Raw genomic sequence first — 21702 nt, forward strand, 5'->3', positions numbered from 1 at the left:
TATCTATCCCTTTCCTTGTGAGTCATTTAGCTTAACATGATACTTTCCATGTAGTACGACTTGTATGTAAATTTCATGACTTCGTCTTTTCATCTTTTTATGACATGGGTGTCATCCTTTTTTATAGATAGTGCCTGTAAAATATTGATGCAGCCTATTATTTGCTAGACAGAGTTGCTTCTTAATTATGTGTGCATTGTTTGGTACAAAATATAGTTTTCAGGAACCTGAGCTATAGAACAGGGAAAGGGCACTCATCTTAGCACGCTGCTAACCTGGGTTCCATCCCCAGTATCCCATATGGTCCCCTGCGCACTACCTGGAGTAATTACCAAGTTTAGAGTCAGGAGTAATTCCTAAGAGCAGAGCCAGGAGTAACCATTAAGCATCATTGGGTGTGTCCAGAAAACAAAAAAGTTTGTAATTCATATACAGTTACAAAGCCTCAGCTGGGACAGAGTAGGGTATACAATGAGAATTCACAATTAATATCAGCAACCTACAGAGGAAATAGTACATGTAAGGAGGTAGAATTAAAATTTAAAAGTAAACTACTGCACAGAAAACAGACATGATATATTAATAAAATAGGTGGATAAAAATTACAGCATCCAAATGATACTTGGGAGATCATTTCTCTTGGCAATCAGCTTAAGCTGAAATGCTTTTACTATGAGGCATAAATGGAAAATAAGAACAATGGCACATCTACACAATGGAATACTATGCAGCTGTCAGAAAAAATGAAGTCAGAAATTTGCCTATAAATGGATCAACGTGGAGAGTATCATGCTAAGTGAAATGAATCAGGAGAGGGACAGATATTGAATGATTGCACTCATTTGTTGTATATAAATATAGTAGACGACTAATATCCAAGGTAAGGGAAAACAGGGGCCAGTAGGACTGGTCAGTGCTTAGAATCTATCACAAGTGTGTATGGAGTGCTGGGTAGGTAAGATAAGAAGGAACCAGTATGACGATCACTGTCACTGTTCTCCCATTGTTCATCGATGTGCTCGAGCGGGCCCAGTAACATTGTGAGACTTTTTGTTACTGTGTTTGTCATATTGAAAATTTCATGGTAGCTTGCCAAGCTTTGCCATGCGGGCGAGATACTCTTGATAGCTTGCTGGGCTCTCCAAGAGGGGTAGAGGAATTGACCAGGTCAACTCGGGTCTACTGGGTCGGCCGCGTGCAAGGCAAACACCCTACCTGCTGTACTATTGCTCCATCCCAGTAGTAAGACAATAATAGTTGGAAATGATCATGCTGGACAACAACTGAGTGTTTAAAGAAGGTAAAGGAATATTCCTGATAACCTTTCAATATCAATTTTGCAAACCTCAATGCCCAGAATGAGAGAGAGAGAGGGTATGTGTGTGAAAAGAGAGAGGGCAGGGAAGAAGAAAAAGGCCTCCCATAGAGGCAGGGGTGGGAGGTGCGAGTTGATGGGAGGGAAACTGGGGGCATTGGTATTGGGAAATTTCCACTGGTGGAGGGGTGGGTGTTGGAACACTGCATGACTGAAACCTAATCATAAACAGCGTTGTAAGGGTCTATCTCACAGTGATTTGATTTTAAAAAAAGTTTAGAAAAAGAATAATGGGATGTGTGAGTTGATTTTATGGTGGCATATGATTGCAGTCTTGTATTGCGAAGAATTGTTCTTTATTTGAACCTTTATTTGAAGGTTGTATCATTGCTACCATTGCTCTCAGAACCTGCCTCTGCTCATACCCTTCACTCCCACCCTAGGGAGATGGTCTGCGCCACACTCTGCTCATGTCTGTTCTCACCGGTGGGGACCATCCGTGTCCACATCACACTTCCACCGCATGGCAGCCCAGCCCAGAGAAGCCCCTTTTTCTGCTCGCTCCTCTTGCTCTGACTCAGGACTGAGACCTGGGTTTCAGAGTGGGTCAGCTGACTTGGTTTTGCCCAGTTTCTCCTCGATTTCATGAGGGAAGGGTGGCAGCACCATGTTTGCTTTCCGGGCCACCCCTGGTGGTGCTCAGGGATTACTCCTGGCTCTGTGCTCAGGGATCAAATCTGAGTTGAATGCAAGCAAGGCAAACGCCCTCTATGCTGCACTAGTGCCCTGGCCTGCACCCTTTTTCTCAAAATCTAGTTTTGACCTTTTCGCTGTGCTCTAAATTCATTGCAGGGGTCTTGGTTTCCTGCGCAGGCTGTCCCAGTGCCACCCCCACCCCATGTCACAGTCAACTTCCCTCTGCCACATCTCTGTCAGCCCCCTCCCCCGCCCAAGATCAAGATCTGTGAATTTGAATTCTTTGATCAAGAATTTGGGCTGAAGTGATGGCACAGTGGTAGGGCCTTTGCCTTGTATGCGGCTGACCCGACTGACCCAGAATCAATTCATCCAACCCTCTCGGAGAGCCCAGCAAGCTACCAAGAGTATCTCGCCTGCATGGCAAAGCCTGGCAAGCTACCTTTGACATATTTGATATGCCAAACACAGTAACAACAAGTCTCACAATGGAGATGTTACTGGGCCCGCTCAAGCAAATTGATGAACAATGGGAAGACAGTGATTCATTGCTACCATTTTGTATGTCATTTTACAGTACTCTTTCTCAGTGAATCGAAACAAACTTTTGCTCTTTGTCTGGATCCCCCATGGGTTTTGTGCTGACATGTGAGTGACAAATCACTGGAAGCTTGAAATATTGTCCCCTGACTTTGCTGTATAGGCTGGAGAGGGTAGAGCCCATTGTCTCAGCCACACGGCTACTAAGCGGTAGAACTTGCATGGGGGCTGCTTTCCAATTGTTAGTATAGTTTTCTTTTCACAACTTTAGTAGTCAAAGGGCTGGAGTGATAGCACAGCAGGTAGGGGATTTGCCTTACACGTGGCTCACCGGCCAACCCGAGTTCAATTCCTCTGCCCCTCTTGGAGAGCCTGGCAAGCTATCAAGAGTATCTCACCCGCACAGCAAAGCCTGGCAAGCTACCCATGACATATTAGATATGCTAAACACAGTAACAACAAGTCTCACAATGTTACTGGGCCTGCTCGAGGAAATTGATGAACAACGGGAGGATAGTGACAGTGACAGTAGTCAAAAGTTAGAGTTACCTGAAAATATGATTGTGGCTTTAATGCTGTTTCACTCTGCTGGGAGAGTTTGCTAATAAGCATGGAGTGTGAAAAATCTAAATACTCTTCATATTTACTCTTAATTGAAAAAAATGCAAAGTGAACCTGTTTCGCCATATAAACTTTCTGTCTATCCAAGTAGGGTGTATGTTCAGGCCTTGTTAACAGTGGCTCAAGTTAGGCTTCAAAAATGTGCTTACTTCTCTCCAATTCCTAGATAATTTTCTTGGCAATATCTTCTTGTACCAAAGGATAAATCTTCTCATCAGAAAGCCATTAACATCCTTAAAGACAAAGGAAGGAGGGATTTAGTGAAATCAAGACGTCAACCTTAAATGTCCCTCCATTATAGTGTTAGAACTTAGAAATGGGCCCCAAGGACTCAAATGCTTGCCTAGAGATTTTCCCAGAAATGGGCCAGGCATTGCTGGAAGGTATAAGCAGGTGGTAGTGTGAGTGGGGGAGACAAAGGCAGAAAGAGCAGGTGAGGCTTGAGAAGAGTGAGCATGGGGAGGGACAGAGTCAGCTCAGGCATCACCTGTGAGGCTGCCAAAGACGGGGGCATACAGCTGGAGTCCATGCAGCAGAAGTAGAGAATGTAGGCAAGAATCCGAGCAAGTGGAGAAGAGCTCAGGTCCCAAGGAGCCTGGTCAGTAGTGACCTCCCAGTTAGGATACCGGGATGGGCAGCAGGTGACCTCACTGCCCGGTCTTGCTAACCAGAGATGGGATCCTTGAAGGACCGTGGGCTGGATAAGCAGACACTTGCAGAGGGGCTCGTGTGTTTTTTAGGGTCACATGTCTAGATGTGCACCTTGTTTTGCTGTCAGGCTGCAATCCCCCTCCTCATTTGTAGCTCTCTTTTGGCTAGAAACTAGTTATTAAGCCATATAAATGAACAGTGAGCTAATGGCTATTCAGAGCCCAGTGAATTAAGTACTCTTCACTTGAAATTCCATCTGCCATTAGGTCCTCTCAGCTGCTGATGGGCCTTTCTGCATGTGCATTCCGCCCTTGCCCATAGCTAATGCAATCAGTGTGGAGATAGCCTTCTAATGATGCTGTCCGCCCCCTCCGAACCCCGCTCTCCCATCCCGGCTTCTTTCAGCCGTCTTACACTGACCCTGTAGGCCCCGTTTCCAGCTCCCTTTGTCACCGTCAGTGGGAACCACCAGATGGAGCAGCAGCCTTGAGCCCCCTTATCTACTGGGCCCCCAAAAAGGATTTAGTCAAGAGCGACTTTCACCAGAGGTTATGAGAGCCAGTCTCCAAGACGACAAAACTGACTTCTCGGTGGTCCTGGGATCTGGGCTGCTGCCACCTTTCTTGGGCCTTAGAGGACAGGAAGGATGGAAGGGCAGTGACATGCATCTACTGTGAGGCGAGAGCACTTCTTTTGGCTTTTGGGAAACCCAGTGATGCTCAGGGGTTACTCCTGGCTCTCCACTCAGGAATCACTCCTGGCGGTGCTCTGGGGACCAGATGGGATGCTGGGAATCGAACCTGGGTCGGCCACATGCAGGGCAAATGTCCTACACACTATACTATTGCTCCAGTCCCCAAGGGCACTTTTGTAGACCTCCCCTCATCCCAACAGTGCAATAATTCTACACATAAATTTTTCTAGTTCTCATATATCTGTATGGGGTGTCTAGATCTACCCGAGAAATCGTACATATGGAAGCAGAGGCTCAAAAAACTTCCAGAGGCTTGCCCAAGTTCCCAAAGCAAGTATAGAAATCCAAAGAAGTCCAACTTCAGGGACCTTCCACAACTCCTTCGGTGGCCCCCAAGAATATAGTGAATCAGCTCATTTATTTGTTCAAATAAATAAAACTTGATTACCATCCCTTCCCTTTCTGTTTCAGTGCCATGTAAGGTTAGACAAAGAGTCATTTTTTGAATTTAACTTTCAATGCTGATGGCTAAGCTCTTTGCTCCATCCCCATGCTCTCTTTGTCTATCCTTTCCTTTCTTCGAGGGTAAGGGGAATATTAGCCTGTTTTGCATGGGGTACTTTGACCACGGGGCACCCTTAAAATTGGCCAGAAGCAGCATTTTAAAGTAAACACCAAGTCTTTGGACACTCAGGACTTTTGCTATATTCAAATGAAATTGGAAACCGAGCTGTTTGTCTGTACTGTGTAAGTGTTGCGAAATCTTTTTAGTTTTGATTAAAGTCATATTACCTGAGGACTTGGTGTCTGCAGCTTATGTAATATTAATTGTTCCCGTTTAATCGTAGACTCATGAATACAAACTAGAACAGGGACGGGTTAAGGTGAGGCACGAAACCAGGGACAGAAAGATTCTGATGTGATCTGGGTTTGTAGTTTTCCAAATGGGAAAATGGGGTGGACGGGGGGGTGATAAAGGATCCCCAAAATACACCTCAATAAGGATGTCAGAGATGGCTGTCCTTGTTTTCATAGTAACTCTCCATGAGGATAAATTTTTTTTTGGGGGGGGTCACACCTAGCGCTGCACAGGGGTTGCTCCTGGCTCTGCACTCAGGAATTTTTCTTGGAGGTGCTCAGGGGACCATATGGGATGCTGGGGATCGAACCCAGGTCGGCTGCATGCAAGGCAAACACCTTACCCGCTGTGCTATCGCTCCAGCCCCGGATAAATATTTTTCAAAGACTGGAAAAACACACACTTAGTAGCACAGTGTCATGGCTGGAGTTTTCATTTTATTTGTAATGTTGTGTCAAAGGAGCTCTGTGGCCCATAAGCGATCATAGGGGTAAACGTGGCAATTTGTAGATGAACAAGAAAAGGTGCTGGCTAACAGGCCAGTGTTGTCAGTGGTAGGTCTTGTTTAACTAACAGTTTACAGGGTACTTGCTGGGGTGTCACTCGGTCCTTCCTGCAACTTGAGGAGGACTTCTAACAACTGGCATCAATTAAACGGAAAATTTTGTTGTTATTTTTTGGCCACACCTGACAGTGCTCAAGGCTTACTCCTAACACTGCACTCAGGGATCCATCCTGGTTCAGCCACATGCAAGGCAAGATGAGCCTCACTTGTTCTACTATCTCACCGGCTCCAAACTGGAAATTTGAAGTTTTGCCTTTGTAAAGTCTTTGTCAAGGTGAAAACTGCCCAGCGTAGTAGGCTTTGATTGCCAGGTATAGTGGGACAACCGCAGAACCATTGGAAAAACACCACACGACCTCCCTTCCCTCTCAGTCCCTTAATAAATACGTATTTGAAAGCAGGCGTTGAGCTCCCCGAGGTCAGTCCTGTGATAATCATGATTCTTTTAATGTTTTCCATTAATCTCCATGTTTTCTATTAGTGCTAGCTGCTGCTTATGTCTCTCAATGCCACAATCAGGGGAGTTTTGAGATCTCATATTACCCTAATCGCCAAGAAGTAGGCTCCAAACTGATTAATTCCCGGATGATTAAAACATCCTATGCAATTCATTTATTGTTGCTGCAGTTAATTGAATATTTGATGATTTAAAGGTACCCTGATTCTTTCCTGAGATACAAGATTTAGCCCTAGGCAGATGATCTGTCGCTACATGGGGTGCAGCCTGCCAGGAGGAGAGGTACTTGGGAGGGCTCTCAGTCACTGCCCGCCGTGCATCCGCATCGCCTGGGCCTTGGAGGACCACTTGGGTCCCTGGCAATAAGAGGGTCATCGGGGGCCGGTGCGGGGAGTGCGAGCCCAGCCTCTCGGTACACCCTGCAGCTTTCTGCTTGCTGGCTTGCTGTTCCAGGAGGAGGGGGGCCGCGAGGGGGAATGCAGAGGACGCAGCGGCTGTGAGGGGCTTAACTTGCGCTTTGTAGACTCGATGAATACTCAAGAGTGGGTTGAAAGGGAGGAGAAGGTGGCTCCAGAATTCAGCAGTTCTAATCCCTGGGTGACCACTATTCTCTTTCTCAGTCTCCTTTCACACCTGTCTGAGTCACTCCTGCAGAAGTCCCGCCAGAGGGGCGTGTGGGAGAGAGACAAGGGTGAGAGACAGTGAGCCAGCCAGAGAGCAAGTGGAGAGGGGGCAAGTCCCGGCTCAGCGTCCAGCCGGGCTCCCAGGGAAGTGCTGTGGGGTGGGCCATGTCACATCCTTGGCCCCTCACTCCCCTGTGGAGCGATGACTACAGTGGGGACCTTGGCGACTGGGACCTGCTGTCTGTGAACCCGGTAGGTACCATCCCCTGGCCCCTGCCCCGACCTCCTGTTGGCTATTGTCTGTTTCCCCTTGTGTCAATGTTTGTCTCCCCAATTCGTGTGGAGTCTTGACTGCAGAAATTATGTTGTCTTCATTGTCTTTAAATCCGCCACCCCCCCTCCTTGGCTCCATCCTGAGCACAGTGTGAGCTCAATCACGATCTGTTGTCTAAAGAAATAAATGGGAGAACTGATGAATAGGCAGCCAGGCGGGTGAATGAATAAGACCCTATTGCCCTTGTCAGAACTACCTTCCAATGTATGTCCCAGTGGGTCTCTAATTGTTTGTTTTCCTGTCCCATCTAGACATTTCACTCCCAGAGAAAGAGGCCAAGTCTCATAATTCTTTGTGTCATCAACTCTGCCTCTCCCCAAGCCTAACACTGTTCTAGGCACGGAAGAGGAACGGAAATTACAAAGCACTTTGGTGAGGGGGTGAAAACACTTCCGTTCGAACATAGCTTGTGGTGCAGACAAGTTGTGGGGCAGGACTGGGGAGAACTCTGAGGACTCGTAACTCCCTGTGCATGCCGGAACTCAGGAGTTTCTCAAACAGAAAAATAAAGCTGCACATTCAGTGTGGGAACATGTTTATTTGACTGTCCTTGGTTGTGGGCTCCCCAATCCTGAGTGTTACTGACCCCAATAAAACTTTATTAGATTTGCCACAAAGCCCCCAGAGTGCAGAACTCTTTCTGTCTTAACAGCAATCCCCCCATAAGGAAGTAGACATCCCTAACACTGGGGTGAAGAGATGCTATTTACAGTTGGGGAGTCTCAGGTCTGGCCTTGAAACGACGAGAAGACTTGGGCACAATAATAAAGCTGTAAGGAGACTGGGGGGTCAGGGCTGTACCCTGAAATGATTGTGAGGTTTCATAGTTTACATGACCGGTTCTCATCACTTATTTCATTTGAAACCCAGGGAAAACCTGAGGTTTTAACGGCTCAGGTACCATCTTCATCCTCACCATCATTTCCTTGTGTTTAATGTTACAGTTGAGAAAACAGGAACTCCAAGTGGGGGTCATTATTAAATCCTGTTCCCAATTGGCGGGTTCATCTCTGCCTCCCAACTCTTTGAATTCATCGACAGGTGTTATTTCTGGGTCTGCATATTGGTGTTGTTCTCCTCTTTAATTTAAATTTTAAGACGTATATGCTTGTGTGGGAATAAGACAACATATACTTTTTGTGGAAGTGCATTCTATGTTTTCGACCCAAGCAGCCCACCATGATACAGTGGGACAATGAGAGTGAAAATTAAGTCTCTGCAATAGTCATGTTGACTTTTGTGTTTCAGGAAGGTATTTGTTAGAAGTTCAGGAATTATCTTAGAAAGCAAAGTTGCTGGAGCATTAAACAATGGAATGAGTTTTTTGTTTGTTTGGTTGGTTCACTGGTTTTTTTTTTTAACTGTTAAGAGTAATCAGCTGGGTTCTGTAATCCTCTAATTGTTAGACCAGTCTCCTATGTTTGTTCTGCAAATTCTCATTCTATGGAATAACAACAATTGTTAAGTAGGGGAAAAGCCACAAAGATTAGAATCCCAAGAATTGAATGGTCAAGAAACTTGTGAATAAGCAGGATTAAGTTGATTATATAGATGTTGCAGAGCCTCTAATTTGCATCAGGGATCTTCAAGAGGGGGAAAGATTGCATTCCCCACACTTATTTGGGGAGAACCTTTCATTCTGTAACACCCCTTAGTATCCATGTGTTGTTCTCCTTTGCAGCTCTTCTGACAATTTCAACCACACTGACTTTATATTCAGGTTACTTATATTACAAACTCCAAAAGGGTCAAACTTGTTGCCTTTTGCTCTTGGTTTTATCTCTAGCAGAAGGCTGTTTAACCAACAAAATGGTTTTTGGTGTTCTTTGCATACATGTGGCATGGGTTCGATCTCCAGCATCACAGAGTTTTTTGAGTACAATCAAAATTGACCCCCAAATATTTAATGAGGAGAAGACGCTGGGCACTGCTTCAGTGTGGCTCAAAAAAGAAAAGCAAAACAAAATTTTAGAATGAATGAATAAAAGGATCAAATAAACTATGCTGGGCCAAATTATCTATGGTTCCTTGTCTGAATACAAGATGATTATTCCTGCTCTGCATTCAGTGCTCACTACTCGCAGTACTAAATGAACCATATGTGGTGCTGGGGATCAAACGTGAATTGGCCACATGCAAGGCAAGTGACTTGCCTGCTGGAATCTCTTTCTGGCCTCTGGAGCCTATATTTCAAGTTTTTCTAGATGTATTCTCAGTCAACATGCTCAGCTTTCTCTGTTTTTACTCAGTGTTAGAGTATTATTACCCTTGGAACAGTACTATATAATGTTTAAATTGTCCCTATAAAATTGAAATATCACACATTTTCTTTAGGTGTACAACACAATGATTTAATACCTCTGTACTTTGTGAAATAGTTACCACCGGAACTTCAGTTAATATCGATCACAAAGTACAGTCACACATTTTTCCCTGTGAGGAAAGCCTTTAAAATCTATTCCATCATAGTAGGGGTTGTATTGCCCAAAGTTTAAAAAAAACCACCCGAGTATAAAAGAAAACAGTTGCACAGTCTCATGAATGACACTGTAGTAAAAGGTGAATCGTATTTGGTGACTTAGGATGGAGAACCCTCCTTCTCTATTCCTGGTGGGTCTTTTTCAGCATGCCTCCCACATTTGAGATTGCATGCTCCTAAGAGCAAATTGCTTTACAAGACAAAGGTTGTCCATACATATTGGCTGAAAATAATGCTGGAGCGATAGCACAGTGGGTAGGGCATTTGCCTTGCGTGCGGCTGACCTGAGTTTGATTCCTCCACCCCTCTTAGAGAGCCCGGCCAGCTACCTAGAGTATTTCACCCTTATGGCAAAGCCTGGCAAGCTACCCATGACGTATTCGATATTCCAAACACAGTAAAAACAAGTCTCACAATAGAGAAGTTACTGGGCCCGCTTGAGCAAATCAATGAACAATGGGAGGACAGTACAGTGCAACAGTACAGTGATAACTTTAATGCTCATTTAAGATTTGCTTTTTATGTCTGTCCCTCTCTTTCTGACTCATTTCACTTAGCATGATACTTTTCATGTAGTACCAATGCCTCTTTTGCAGACCACAACACCCAAAAGGAGAGAGAGAGCAAAAGGGAATGCCCTGCCACAGAGGCAGAGTGGGATGGGGGGATGGGGGTGGGAGGGATACTGGGAACCATGGTGATGGAAAATGGGCACTGGTGGAAGGATGGGTATTTGATCATTGTATAATATAAACCCAAGCACAAGGGCTGGAGCAATAGCACAGCGGGTAGGGCGTTCGCCTTACAAGCGGCCAACATGGCCGACCCAAGTTCGATTCTTCTGCGCCTCTCGGAGAGCCCGGCAAGCTACCGAGAGTATTCGATATGCCAGACACAGTAACAACAAAGTCTCCAATGGAGACGTTACTGGGCCCGCTCGAGCAAATCGACGATCAACGGGAGGGCCTTTACCTTTACAACCGTACCTCATGGTGTTTCACTAATAAAATTTTTTTTAAAAATTGCTAATGATTCTAGCATCTATTTTTTAAGATCGAGGGAGACAGGTACTATGGTTAGGTGCTCCCTGCCTCCGACATAACTGTGTTCACACTCACTCCATTAGAGTAGACAGTGTGTTAGGACTTTGTGGTGCCTGCAAGAAGCATGGGACTTACAACCCCTGTGGTAGAACTGATTTCACAAAACTGTATTTTCCCTTTCAAGACAGTAAATGAAAGACCACATAGACTCCTTAGCAGATTTGGAGAGGAAGTCGAATAATCAAATGACAATTCTGGTGAGGGTGAAGGTGTTACAGACAGAGCTAGGACTATTTGGGGGATGACATATCCATCGCCCTCATGGGTGACGTCCTGCTCCAGAGATCTGCCCCACAAACAAGTCCCGTGCTGTACAGCTCTATGCTATCTTGCTTTGGTGTCTACATTATTTCTTTCTTTGATTGTGGAGCCCTGGGGGCAAAGGGCCATGTGCCAGATGTGTAGACTAAGTCTTCAGTCTCTGTCTGCTCTTTGCTTGAATTCTGATTGATTTGGAAGCTGTCACACTGGGCAGGATGGCTCAGGGGATGCCCTTTATTTGTGAGATTCTAAGTGCCAAGGCAAGCATGCAATTTACACAGGTAGTTAGTGTGCTGCCTGGTAGTGTTCCAGTAAGTGTTGTTGGTAACAGGTTAAAGAAGAACTTAATCATAAACGTGTTGCATGCAAGACGAATATTGTAAAGTCTATCACTGTGAGTAATAGAATACACGGCGTGATAATGTCAAAGAGGCTTTTTGGCGCCGGAAGTAGAGCCCCCCTCTGGATGGATGAGCAAAGAAGTCCAGAGTGGTGGGGGATGATGACTCAATGTCCCACAGCAAATCAGTGGCGAGATGAGTCACTCTCTCTCTCTCTGCACCTTTCACAGTGGTATTACTGCTTCTTGAAAGTAAAACAAAAATTGGCCATTTGCAGGTACTTACTGCTTTGTATTTAATAAGAGAAAAGCCCACATAGCTAGCTAGATTTATTTGCTTTCCATTTTTATTCCTACAGAGTAAATTGCCGAGGAAGAGATTTCTCTAAGAATAGCTAGATTGTTGATTTTTTTGTATGTGTTTATTTTGTTTTAGGTGAGCCTTCCCAGTGATCCAAGCTGTGTGGAAGAAATCTTACGGGTGAGTTGAAATCTTTATTTCTGTGCCTATGGATAATGAAGCAATCTATCTGTTTAAGTCTTTTTAGTAGTTACTGCTGTGTTTCTGTCTGTGTCTGAAGGGGAATTCTCACTTTCTGCTTCAAGAACCTTCTGTGTACATCTCCTCATTCCTTACCTGTTGCCCCCTCCTTCTGTATCCATGCAGATCTTTTCGTTTCTGTCTCTTTCTTACATTTTCTCTTTCTTTTCTTTTTTTGAAGACTGAATGGAGACACTCATTTCTCTTTAAAAAACTTTCTTCAAGCATTCACTGTAACATTTTTCTCTCTGCTTTCTGGTTTCTCAAGTCGGCTTTACTGCTGCCTTCTGTGACTTTATTGATGGCACTTGCTTATAGGAATTGTGTCATAGATAGAGGAGATGAAATGCAGGAGGGGAGGAAAGAAAGGGAGGCGTGAGAATGGTAGAAAGTTGCAGTAAATGTTTCTAATGGGTATGAATTCATGATTGGGAATGACAAGGAGACAGCAATAAGTTGCAATAGATGGCCACTCCCTTCCTCAAAATAAGTGAATATATGGAGGTGAAAAATAAAACCAAGCTATAAAAGTGTCTCTCCTTTTTCTGGATTTTGGTATAAGACAGCCATTTATCACACAGTATTATTTTGGTCAAGGATGGACTGCATATGTAACAGCAGCTTCCAAGTTCCTTTTGCCTGGTGGGCTCATGGCACATATTACAGTGCCCTAAAGGAGCAGTAAGAAGTCCTGGAGGACCCAGCTCCTCTTTTTCTAAGATTTCCTCTGAAATTTCCAGGACAGTGACATGTAAATGTAGTACGCGGAGAGTAGTGTACACTCTGGGACATGTGCACAGTGATGGTTCTGTCTGATGATGTGTGCTTCTCAGAACATGGTTGGGGTGTGCAGTGACGCATGGCAGTCGAATGAAGAATGTGCATCATGGGAGTGAGTTCAAGTCCCCACTGTTCCATCGGTTTGTGGATTGGCCAGATGACTTTGTGCTTCTGAATCTCACTCCCTGACTCTAAATGAGGACGAAAGTACCCATCCTAATTCCTGTCTACGCAGCCAGGCAACACCTAAGTACCTGTTATTATGATAAATGGCAATCAGTGAAGCCATGAGAAAGCCAAGCAGGGCCCCCTTGGGGAAAGCAAACAACCTTGTGCCAGGGAAAATGCTGCCCCCCCTTCCCTTCACTTACCACACCTCCCCCTTTCCCCAGCCCCCTGCGTGTCCTGCAGTGCCTTCTCAGCAGTCTAGTGCTCGTGGGCGCCCTAGTGGAAAGGCCGCCTCAGCACCACGCAGAGCAGAAAGCTGTTTACACCCAGGCTGCCGGGTGCCTGATTTCACCTGTGCTGGATATTCATGCACCTGCTTCAGTCCAAGAACATCGCTCTGAAATATTAATTTAAGAGAGGAGTCTGATGATTCGGATCACAGATGGGACTGTGTGAATTAGGGATACCTGGTGACTTTTGTGAGATAGGAGCTTAGCAACCCTCTCCTGAGATTTAGGGCTTGGGACGAGAAAGAGAGAGGGCAGGCACTTGTTTTGATAACCACAAAATAGGATGCAACCAGCTCACTCTTTCCCGTTGGGTGGAGACAGGTCAGACATGCCAAATCTAGCCACTGTGATGGCTGCCTTCCTTCAAGAAGCCTCTCGCTTCGTCTTTGTGCTGCTCCCATTTTCCCAGATAACCTCAGTGGGCTTTGCTTAATTCTCCAGAGAAGTCAGGACCCATCTCAGATGACCGGGAATTTGCCACCATTAGAATTCTTGACTTGAGTGCAGCGTGGCCCTGGTGCTGAGGTGGTTCTCATGATGACTAGGCAGGTGTAGAGGGATGAACACCTGTTAGAGGCCCAGTCTGTGGGAGAGGCCACTTCGAGAAACAACAGAATGTCACTACTTCAACGTGGAAAGTAGGTTAAAAGCAGGTTGCTGGGGCTGGAGTGATAGCAGATCGGGTAGGGCATTTGCCTTGCACGCGGCCGACCCAGGCCGACCTGGGTTCGATTCCCAGCATCCCATATGGTCCCCCAAGCACCGCCAGGAGTAATTCCTGAGTACATGAACCAGGAGTAACTCCTGTGCATCACCGGGTGTGACCCCAAAAAGCAAAAAAAAAAAAGCAGGTTGCTTTAATCTGCTCATGAAAGACAGCGCCCCTGGAGAAAATAACAAAAGTCCTATGAAAATGTCCTTTTTGTTTGTGGAAGGGCCACCAATTGTATGGAATTCCCCCCACCCCCACCTCCACCTGCAACAACATTATTGATGACTGAGATTTCTATTTTTGAAAAATAACAAGCTGGACTCCCCATGAATAGAATAAAAGGAGATGTCCTCAAATTGCATTTGCAACTTTGCAGATTCCTTACCCATTTTCATAGATTCCATTTGCCGGACATCTTTGTTATCCCAGGGTCCTGGTCTGTTGCCACCTGCCCACCTCCTGCTTCTATCTTTAGGAGAAAGTACCTTTTTTCTTTGTCTCCCTCTGTTTTCAGTCATTGCGTTTCAAGCTCAGCAGAGCCTGCAGGAAGGGCAGTGCAACTCCTCCCCCAAGGGAAGGAATTTGGGACGGAGATCCAATCAAGGACAGGGAAGGGTAGGTTAACATCCAGTTGAGCAGGATATTCCTCAGTTTCCTACCTATGTGGCCTGTCAGTCCTTCAATCTCTAAACCAGGGGTTAATTGTTCGCCGTTCCCTTACTCCACCTGCCTGCAGTGACTGAATCAGCAAATCACAGACTCTTCACCTCTGACAGGTGAACCTCCTGGTCTGTTGCTCCCCGCACCCAACTTTCCTACATCCTACCCCTCCTCTCCCTCCCATGGCACAGCAGGAAATGCATACACCCCCCAAATCTATGTCTCACATCAAGACAGATGGTTTTTCTCAAGAATATACAACTCATGTCCACAGAGTTTAGTCCTTTAGTCCCCAGGCAAAAGGAGAAACATTTGCCTGTTGGTTTTATTTTGACCCCATCCCACCCTGTACCCCGAATGATGTTCTCAAAAGTCTATTCAAGTTCAAACCAGTTTGTTTCTTTGAAAGCTTTTCTCACCATTTCACCCATTAGGGACTCAGCAACTTTCCAGACCAGTTCTTCCCCTACCCTTTCTCTGCATTCCCAGCCCCCTTAATATACCATAGTCCTCCTTGTTTCTCACAATACATCATTACTGACTTGCCTGATTTTCCATGGCTTTAACTTCTTGCTCTCGTCTCCTTACAGGGTGCCTGGACTTTAGTTCCAAGCGGACTAGACCCAATTAATGACTTAATTTCCCTCTCTAGCACGTGACTGCTTTCAACAATCACTACCCGTTGTTGATCCTATGAAACATGTAGTCTCTTGTTATTTCAGAAGCAGAGGTCCAGAGGTGTTATAACTGACCTGCAGTCCAGGAAGACCACTGTACAGGTTGAGGTAGAGAATCAACCTGGAGTTTATTTCACATCCTAATTGTCCTGAAAACAATGTTTATTTCACATTGTACCTTATCCTAAAACCACACAATGGGAGCCCCTTCAGACATGGACTGACATCTCACTTTTTTTTTCTGCTTTTTGGGTCACATTCAGCGATGCTCAAGGGTTACTCCTGGCTCTGCACTCAGGAATTACTCCTGGTGGTGCTTCGGGGAACCATATGGGATGGTGGGAATCAAACCCACGTTGGCTGTGTGCAAGGCAAACGCCCTATCCGCTGTGCTATCACTCCAGTCCCTCCCTTTTCAAGAATACCAGCATCTAACATAATCAGAGCAGATCTTGGGAATGAATTATTTTCTCCAGCTATTTTTTGTAAGTTTACAAGTCTTATTTTAGATAACAAAATAACAGTAATAGGGCACTGCTATCAATAAAAGAAATAATAATAGAAATTTACTATTGACCAGGGTGAGAGTCAAGCAGATTTTGTGGTAAAATCTTCTCAAAAACTCCAGAGGATGATATTGTTAGTAATATTTTACAGAGCAGGAAAGGGTTAAGTAACTTTCCCCCCAGCTCTCCAACTGACTTCATGCTGTTCAGTACCCTCAGCCTGTTGGCTTACTCCTCTCCAACCTTATTTCACAAGCTCCAGTCTTTTTTTATGATTCACATTTTAATGGCATCAACCTACACTTCATTTCAGTTTCTGTCGCTTCCTTCATTTGCATGAATTCAATTATGCCCAAATAATTTCAAGTAGTTGTTCAAACCAGAATTCACCAGTCCACGACACCTTTGCGCCAAACTGCCCTTCTCCCACAACACAAGCTGCAGGAATCCCGATGTCTTTGTGACTTGTCAAGTATATTACTGCTTATTATAAATTTTACAAATCAGAAACTTAAAGGCAGCAATCTGTGCGGTGCAGCCCAGCCTGCGTACTTGCTTCCGTCAGCAGTCAGCATGCCATTTTCTCTTTAGAGTCAAGCTGCCCTCGAGTACAGAGATGAAAAATAATAACTCTGGCCCCAGTGATGGCATTTTGCAGTTACAATTCATCTATCATATGAGGGATTCCTAAGCTGCTCATATGTAATAATACGGGCAGCGGCAGCAGCTTCTTTCCTGAGCTCCACGGGGTTTTATGGGTCCTAGAGTAATCATTTCTGGAAGAGTTAAGCCAAGGAGAGCAGCTTGCACTAAATGCTGCTAGCAAACGATGGATGTTCAATGATTATTCGTTCTGCAGCAGTATGATTTATTTGTTCATAGCAAGAGTTTACTTAAAAAATACCAACAAGCTATCAATTAAGTGCTTTCTAGGATCAAAAATGCAGATACTGTGCTTCTCTTCGATTCGACGCCGAACAGATTGTGTTTCCTAGTGAAGTACCTTCAGTAGTTGATAATTTCGACAAACATCTGTAATGGTAATTCACTGTTTATGAGCGATGTTGAATTTGCTAGCTAAGATTTAGAGAACTTGATTTGATAAACTGTGTCATCTTACAGATCTCTGCCTGCCATATGGACAGGTTGGTAAATACTGACATGAGCACCTCTTTTTGATTACATCATGATCTGTGTTTACAGCTTTCAAAATTATGGCAGTTCTACTTATTAGAACTGTGTTTAGGTTTACAGTTTTAGCATGGAAGAACTCACCAAATAATTACAGTATAACAATGTGCTCTATTTTCTATTTTCCACTTTTAAGGGGAACACAGCTTAAAAACAATTCTGGAGAGAGAGAGAGAGAGAGAGAGAAAGAGAGAGAGGAGGGGGGATCAGGGAATAAAATTGGCCATACAATTATGTCTGAAAGGAAATTTGATTATATTATCATAACTATGCAGCATAATCAAGCACCTTTCAGTAGAATCTCTTTTATAAATTTAACCAATAATTAGGCAATTGATTTTATAGCCTGTCAAATTAATGTATAAATAATGTTCAAATTGGAATCATATAAAAAAGATTTTCTCTATAGCTCTCTTAAATATTAAACCTTCTGGAATGATTCAAAGATCATCTATTTTATACTGGTATGGACTTCTAAAATTATAGCTTCTTGAAATAGTAATGCAGGTTCCAGCCAAGAAAGACAACAATCACAAAATATAAGTTAGACTATAATTAATGTTAACATTCATGGAATCAAATAAATGAACTAATGATTGTGCCCTCTGCTTTTTTGATGACTAGCTCATACCTAATGACATTGGGAAATATGTAAATTTATCAGCAGGTGAGAATGCCCTTGACTGGGTAAATTATGTGGAGAAATTACCTTTTCTGAAGCTAATTCAAAGCACTAATGGACTTAATACGTTGCATGCATATGTGAGGTGAGCTATTCATAGATCCAAATTAGCCCATAAGAGATATTACCCATTATTTGCCTCCCAGTAATCGTTTTCTCTTTTCTCAAACACAAACCAACCCCGAAGAAAGATGCTAAATTTAATTATAGCAACGATTATATGAACAATATAGGTAAGCCATCCAGTGTGCTTCCAAATGCACCGAGAGCCTGTCAAGCAGTTTAAATATTTTCATGTGGAATCTGGGGGTTTGCAGCTAGTGTATGATGGGAATTTTAAATGATTCTACAGGCGTCATTGAGGAAAATGAATAACGTGAATAACGAGGTGACTGGCCGAGTGAATCATGGGAGCCTGTCAGACTCAGAACATGTCAGGGAAGAGAAGATATCAAATACCAGGAATTGAGCAGTTCGACATTCAGCAGCCCAGAGAGCCAGCAAGAGTAGCCCCTTTAAAACAGCCGAGGAAATACCTGGGTACCTATATATCTTAGGTGTGCTGTGAAAATAAGTCTGTTTTCTGTCAAAACTGTTTCTTTTTGTGAATATGGTGATTTATTAGTTTCTATTGAATGGAGTGATAGCAGGTGAGAATGTGAACCACATGGAGAATTTACACCTGCTTTCTTTTGGGTGTGTTGAGGGGTGTCATGAAACAATGTATTGTTTTGCCAAAATGCAGTCTAAGCTTATCTGAAGAAAATAATACTTTCCAACTGTTGCTTGAAAATCTGCTTTTTGGTCTTGGCTGCTCTTGGTTGGGGGTGGGGGTGTGGGAGCAGGAATAGCTTGAGGGGGTGAACCATTGTATTTGCAGCCACATGAAGGAAAAACTAGTGTCTCTGGAAAATGAATCAAGAAGGTAGTCTCACTGAATCAATTGAATATGCATATTCTAGTTTTGAGCTGAAAGAATAAAGACAGACTCGCCTCATTGCTTTTCTTTAATCACCAAAAGAAGTACAGAGAATGAAAAGAAGGAATGCAAATTCACAACTGATCTCTTATATGATGCCTAAAATTTGTTATTATTTTATTTACATTTTAAATTTTATGTTTATGAATTTTATTTGTATATTTTATTATTGTATTGACACTTTACAATTTTTTCTTTGGAGGTCAAACAAGGAAGGCTCAAAAAATGGTTCCAATGGTCATGGACCTGGGGGATCACTGTTGAAGTATCGACTTTATAAGTGATCCATCACAAAAAGCAAAGATAATTTATTTGTAGGCGTGGAAATGGTTGCGGGAGTTTATGATGGGAGCTTCCTTGGATTAAGTCTGGGGTATACATAAATATATCAAGAAAGGGAAAAGGTGGGAGTCAATGAAAAAAATATGGCAAAGTAACTAATAAATTTGCTCGAGCGGGCCCAGTAACGTCTCCATTGTGAGACTTTTTTTTACTGTGTTTGGCATATTGAATATTCTCGGTAGCTTGCCAGGCTCTCTGAGAGGGGTGGAGGAATCGAACCCGGCTCGACCGAGCTGGCTGCGTGCAAGGCAAACACCCTACCGCTGTGCTATCACTCCAGGAGCGATAGCACAGCGGGTAGGGTGTTTGCCTTGCATGCAGCCAACATGGTCGACCCGAGTTCGATTCCTCCGCACCTCTCAGAGAGCCCGGCAAGCTACCGAGAGTATCTTGCCCACATGGCAAAGCCTGGCAAGCTACCCGTGACAGATTCGATATGCCAAACACAGTAAGAAAAGTGAGAAACAAAAAGTAGTGACTTTTTGGGCTGGAGCGATAGCACAACTAATAAATATTTGGAAAACACACCTGTTCCTGAAACAAGGTGGAAAAGTGAGATAATAGTGTGTGAGCATCCTGCCGGGTTGCTCTCTGTTGATAAGATAAGAGGCCAGGAGCTGGGGAGATAGTACAGCAGGTAAAGTGCTTGCCTTACATGGGGCGACCTAGGTTTGATCACCAGCATCTCATAGAGTCCCCTGCATTTCCCCCTTTATTCCCCTGTCCCCCAATGTGATCCCTGAGTGCACAGTAGCCAGGCTGAACTCAACTGAATATGGTCCAAAAATAAATAAATAGATGAAAGAGAAAACCAAAGCACTCAATCATATACCCTGGAATATGGAAGAGGGTTTCTACTAGATTTTATAGCTTAATCCCCACTGAACATAAAAGTGCCTTGTCAACATCTGGCCCAGAAAGAACTTTTGTCATTAAAATATTAGTAATAATAAAATAACAGGCAGAAATGTAGCAAAAAATGTTGCCAGCGAACAAATTAAAGCTATGCTAATCACATTTATATGAATTGTTAATAAATTAAGCAATATTATGTGCTAAAATAAGAATCAATGTAGTGATATAAGAGCTGAAAGATGCTATTTAAAGGTAGATTAATCAAGAGCTGCAAATTAATGATTCTTAAAAGCATTAGAATTCTCACATTAAAAATGTTTTTTTTTCCTGAAAAGAAACAAATAGATCATTTGTTAGCCTGAGTCACCAACAAGGAAAAAGCACGTATATACAAAAGAAAAATAATAAATAGAATTAATTACTCAAACACAGAAAAAATTAAAGTTATTACGAGTGGCAAGTTACTCAGCTCTGCAAATAAATGTAAGCATCTAGATAAAGTTGGGCTGTTTATCTTTTGAAAAAGGATTGAGAGAAAATCCAAATAGACTTATACTAATAATGAAATGGAGACTGACCTATTAATAGGATCATTAGTCCCAGATGGCCTTTTGGTGGGGAAATTCAGACAAATCATTAACTAATAACAAAGCTCAACTATTGCAGACAGAGAACAAGAAGAAAAAATGGCAAAGTATGTTTCGGAAAAGTCTGTCAAAAACAACATAAAAATTAAATTATGGAGTAATAGCACTTATAAATATTAATGCAAATATCCAATGAAATACTAACAGGATTAGAGCTTTGAAGCTCACTTTATCATGGCATACATATTTTTTTCATTATAAAAATGTGAAACTATATCCCAGTATTAGAAAGTTCATTTATATAATGCCTTTTATAAATAGAAAACAGTACAAGATCATCTTCATAGATTCAAAAGACACTTGAAAAAACTCTATTTTCTTTCTTGATAAAAATTTGGAAAACATGTAAACATCCTTGGGGCTGGAGCAATAGCACAGCGGGTAGGGCGTTTGCCTTGCACGCGTCTGACCCAGGGTTCGATTCCCAGCATCCCATGTGGTCCCCCAAGCACTGCTAGGAGTAATTCCTGAGTGCAGAGCAAGGAATAACACCTGAGCGTTGCAAAAAAAAAACCCATGTAAACATCCTTAATGTGGTAAAATATATTTCCAACCCTAAAGCTAATGTTACATTTTACTAGGAAATTTTGGCACCATTCCTATTATATTCAATAATAAAAGACAAGATTTTTGAAATCACAACTCTTATGTAATAGTACTATAAATGTTTACCAAGATTACTAAACTAGAAAATTAAGAGATATTTTAATAATCTAGAATCAGTAAAATATGGGCCCAAAATATAGTATAACAGGTAGGATACAGAGCCATGAATAAGCTCTGGGCACTGCTGAATGTGGCCCCTCACAAATTAATAAAATCAGTGTGTGGATATTCTACATCTATAGTTTTCCTGATAACCCCTAAAACACCATTACAAACAATAAAGCAATTCCTCAAAATTTCAGCATACAAAATAGATATTTAGAGAAAGTTTTTCTATGTAAAGCAGCACTGTAGCACTGTCCTCCTGCTGTTCATCAATTTGCTCGAGCGGGCACCAGTAGCATCTCCATTGTGAGACTTGTTGTTACTGTTTTTGGCATAGCGAATATGCTGCAGGGAACTTGTCAGGCTTTGCAGTGTGGGTGAAATACTCCCGGTAGCTTGCCGGGCTCTCTGAGAGGGGCAGAG

General features: G+C 43.2%; 1 protein-coding gene across 3 annotated transcripts in view; it reads left to right on the plus strand.

The window, feature by feature from the left end:
* The window catches only part of AFF2 (ALF transcription elongation factor 2), a 563946-nt gene that overhangs the window by 328704 nt on the left and 213540 nt on the right, over nucleotides 1-21702 (plus strand). For 2 of the 3 annotated variants that reach the window (XM_056130207.1, XM_056130208.1), the window contains exon 4: nucleotides 11975-12019. In XM_056130207.1, the coding sequence (XP_055986182.1) occupies nucleotides 11975-12019 (45 nt within the window). Of the gene's footprint in view, nucleotides 1-7183; nucleotides 7274-11974; nucleotides 12020-21702 lie in introns of those variants that run through there. The other variant, XM_056130209.1, reaches the window with a different exon arrangement.

The sequence above is a fragment of the Sorex fumeus genome, unplaced genomic scaffold (assembly GCF_029834395.1).
Source record: "Sorex fumeus unplaced genomic scaffold, SorFum_2.1 ptg000075l, whole genome shotgun sequence".
Taxonomy (NCBI): domain Eukaryota; kingdom Metazoa; phylum Chordata; class Mammalia; order Eulipotyphla; family Soricidae; genus Sorex; species Sorex fumeus.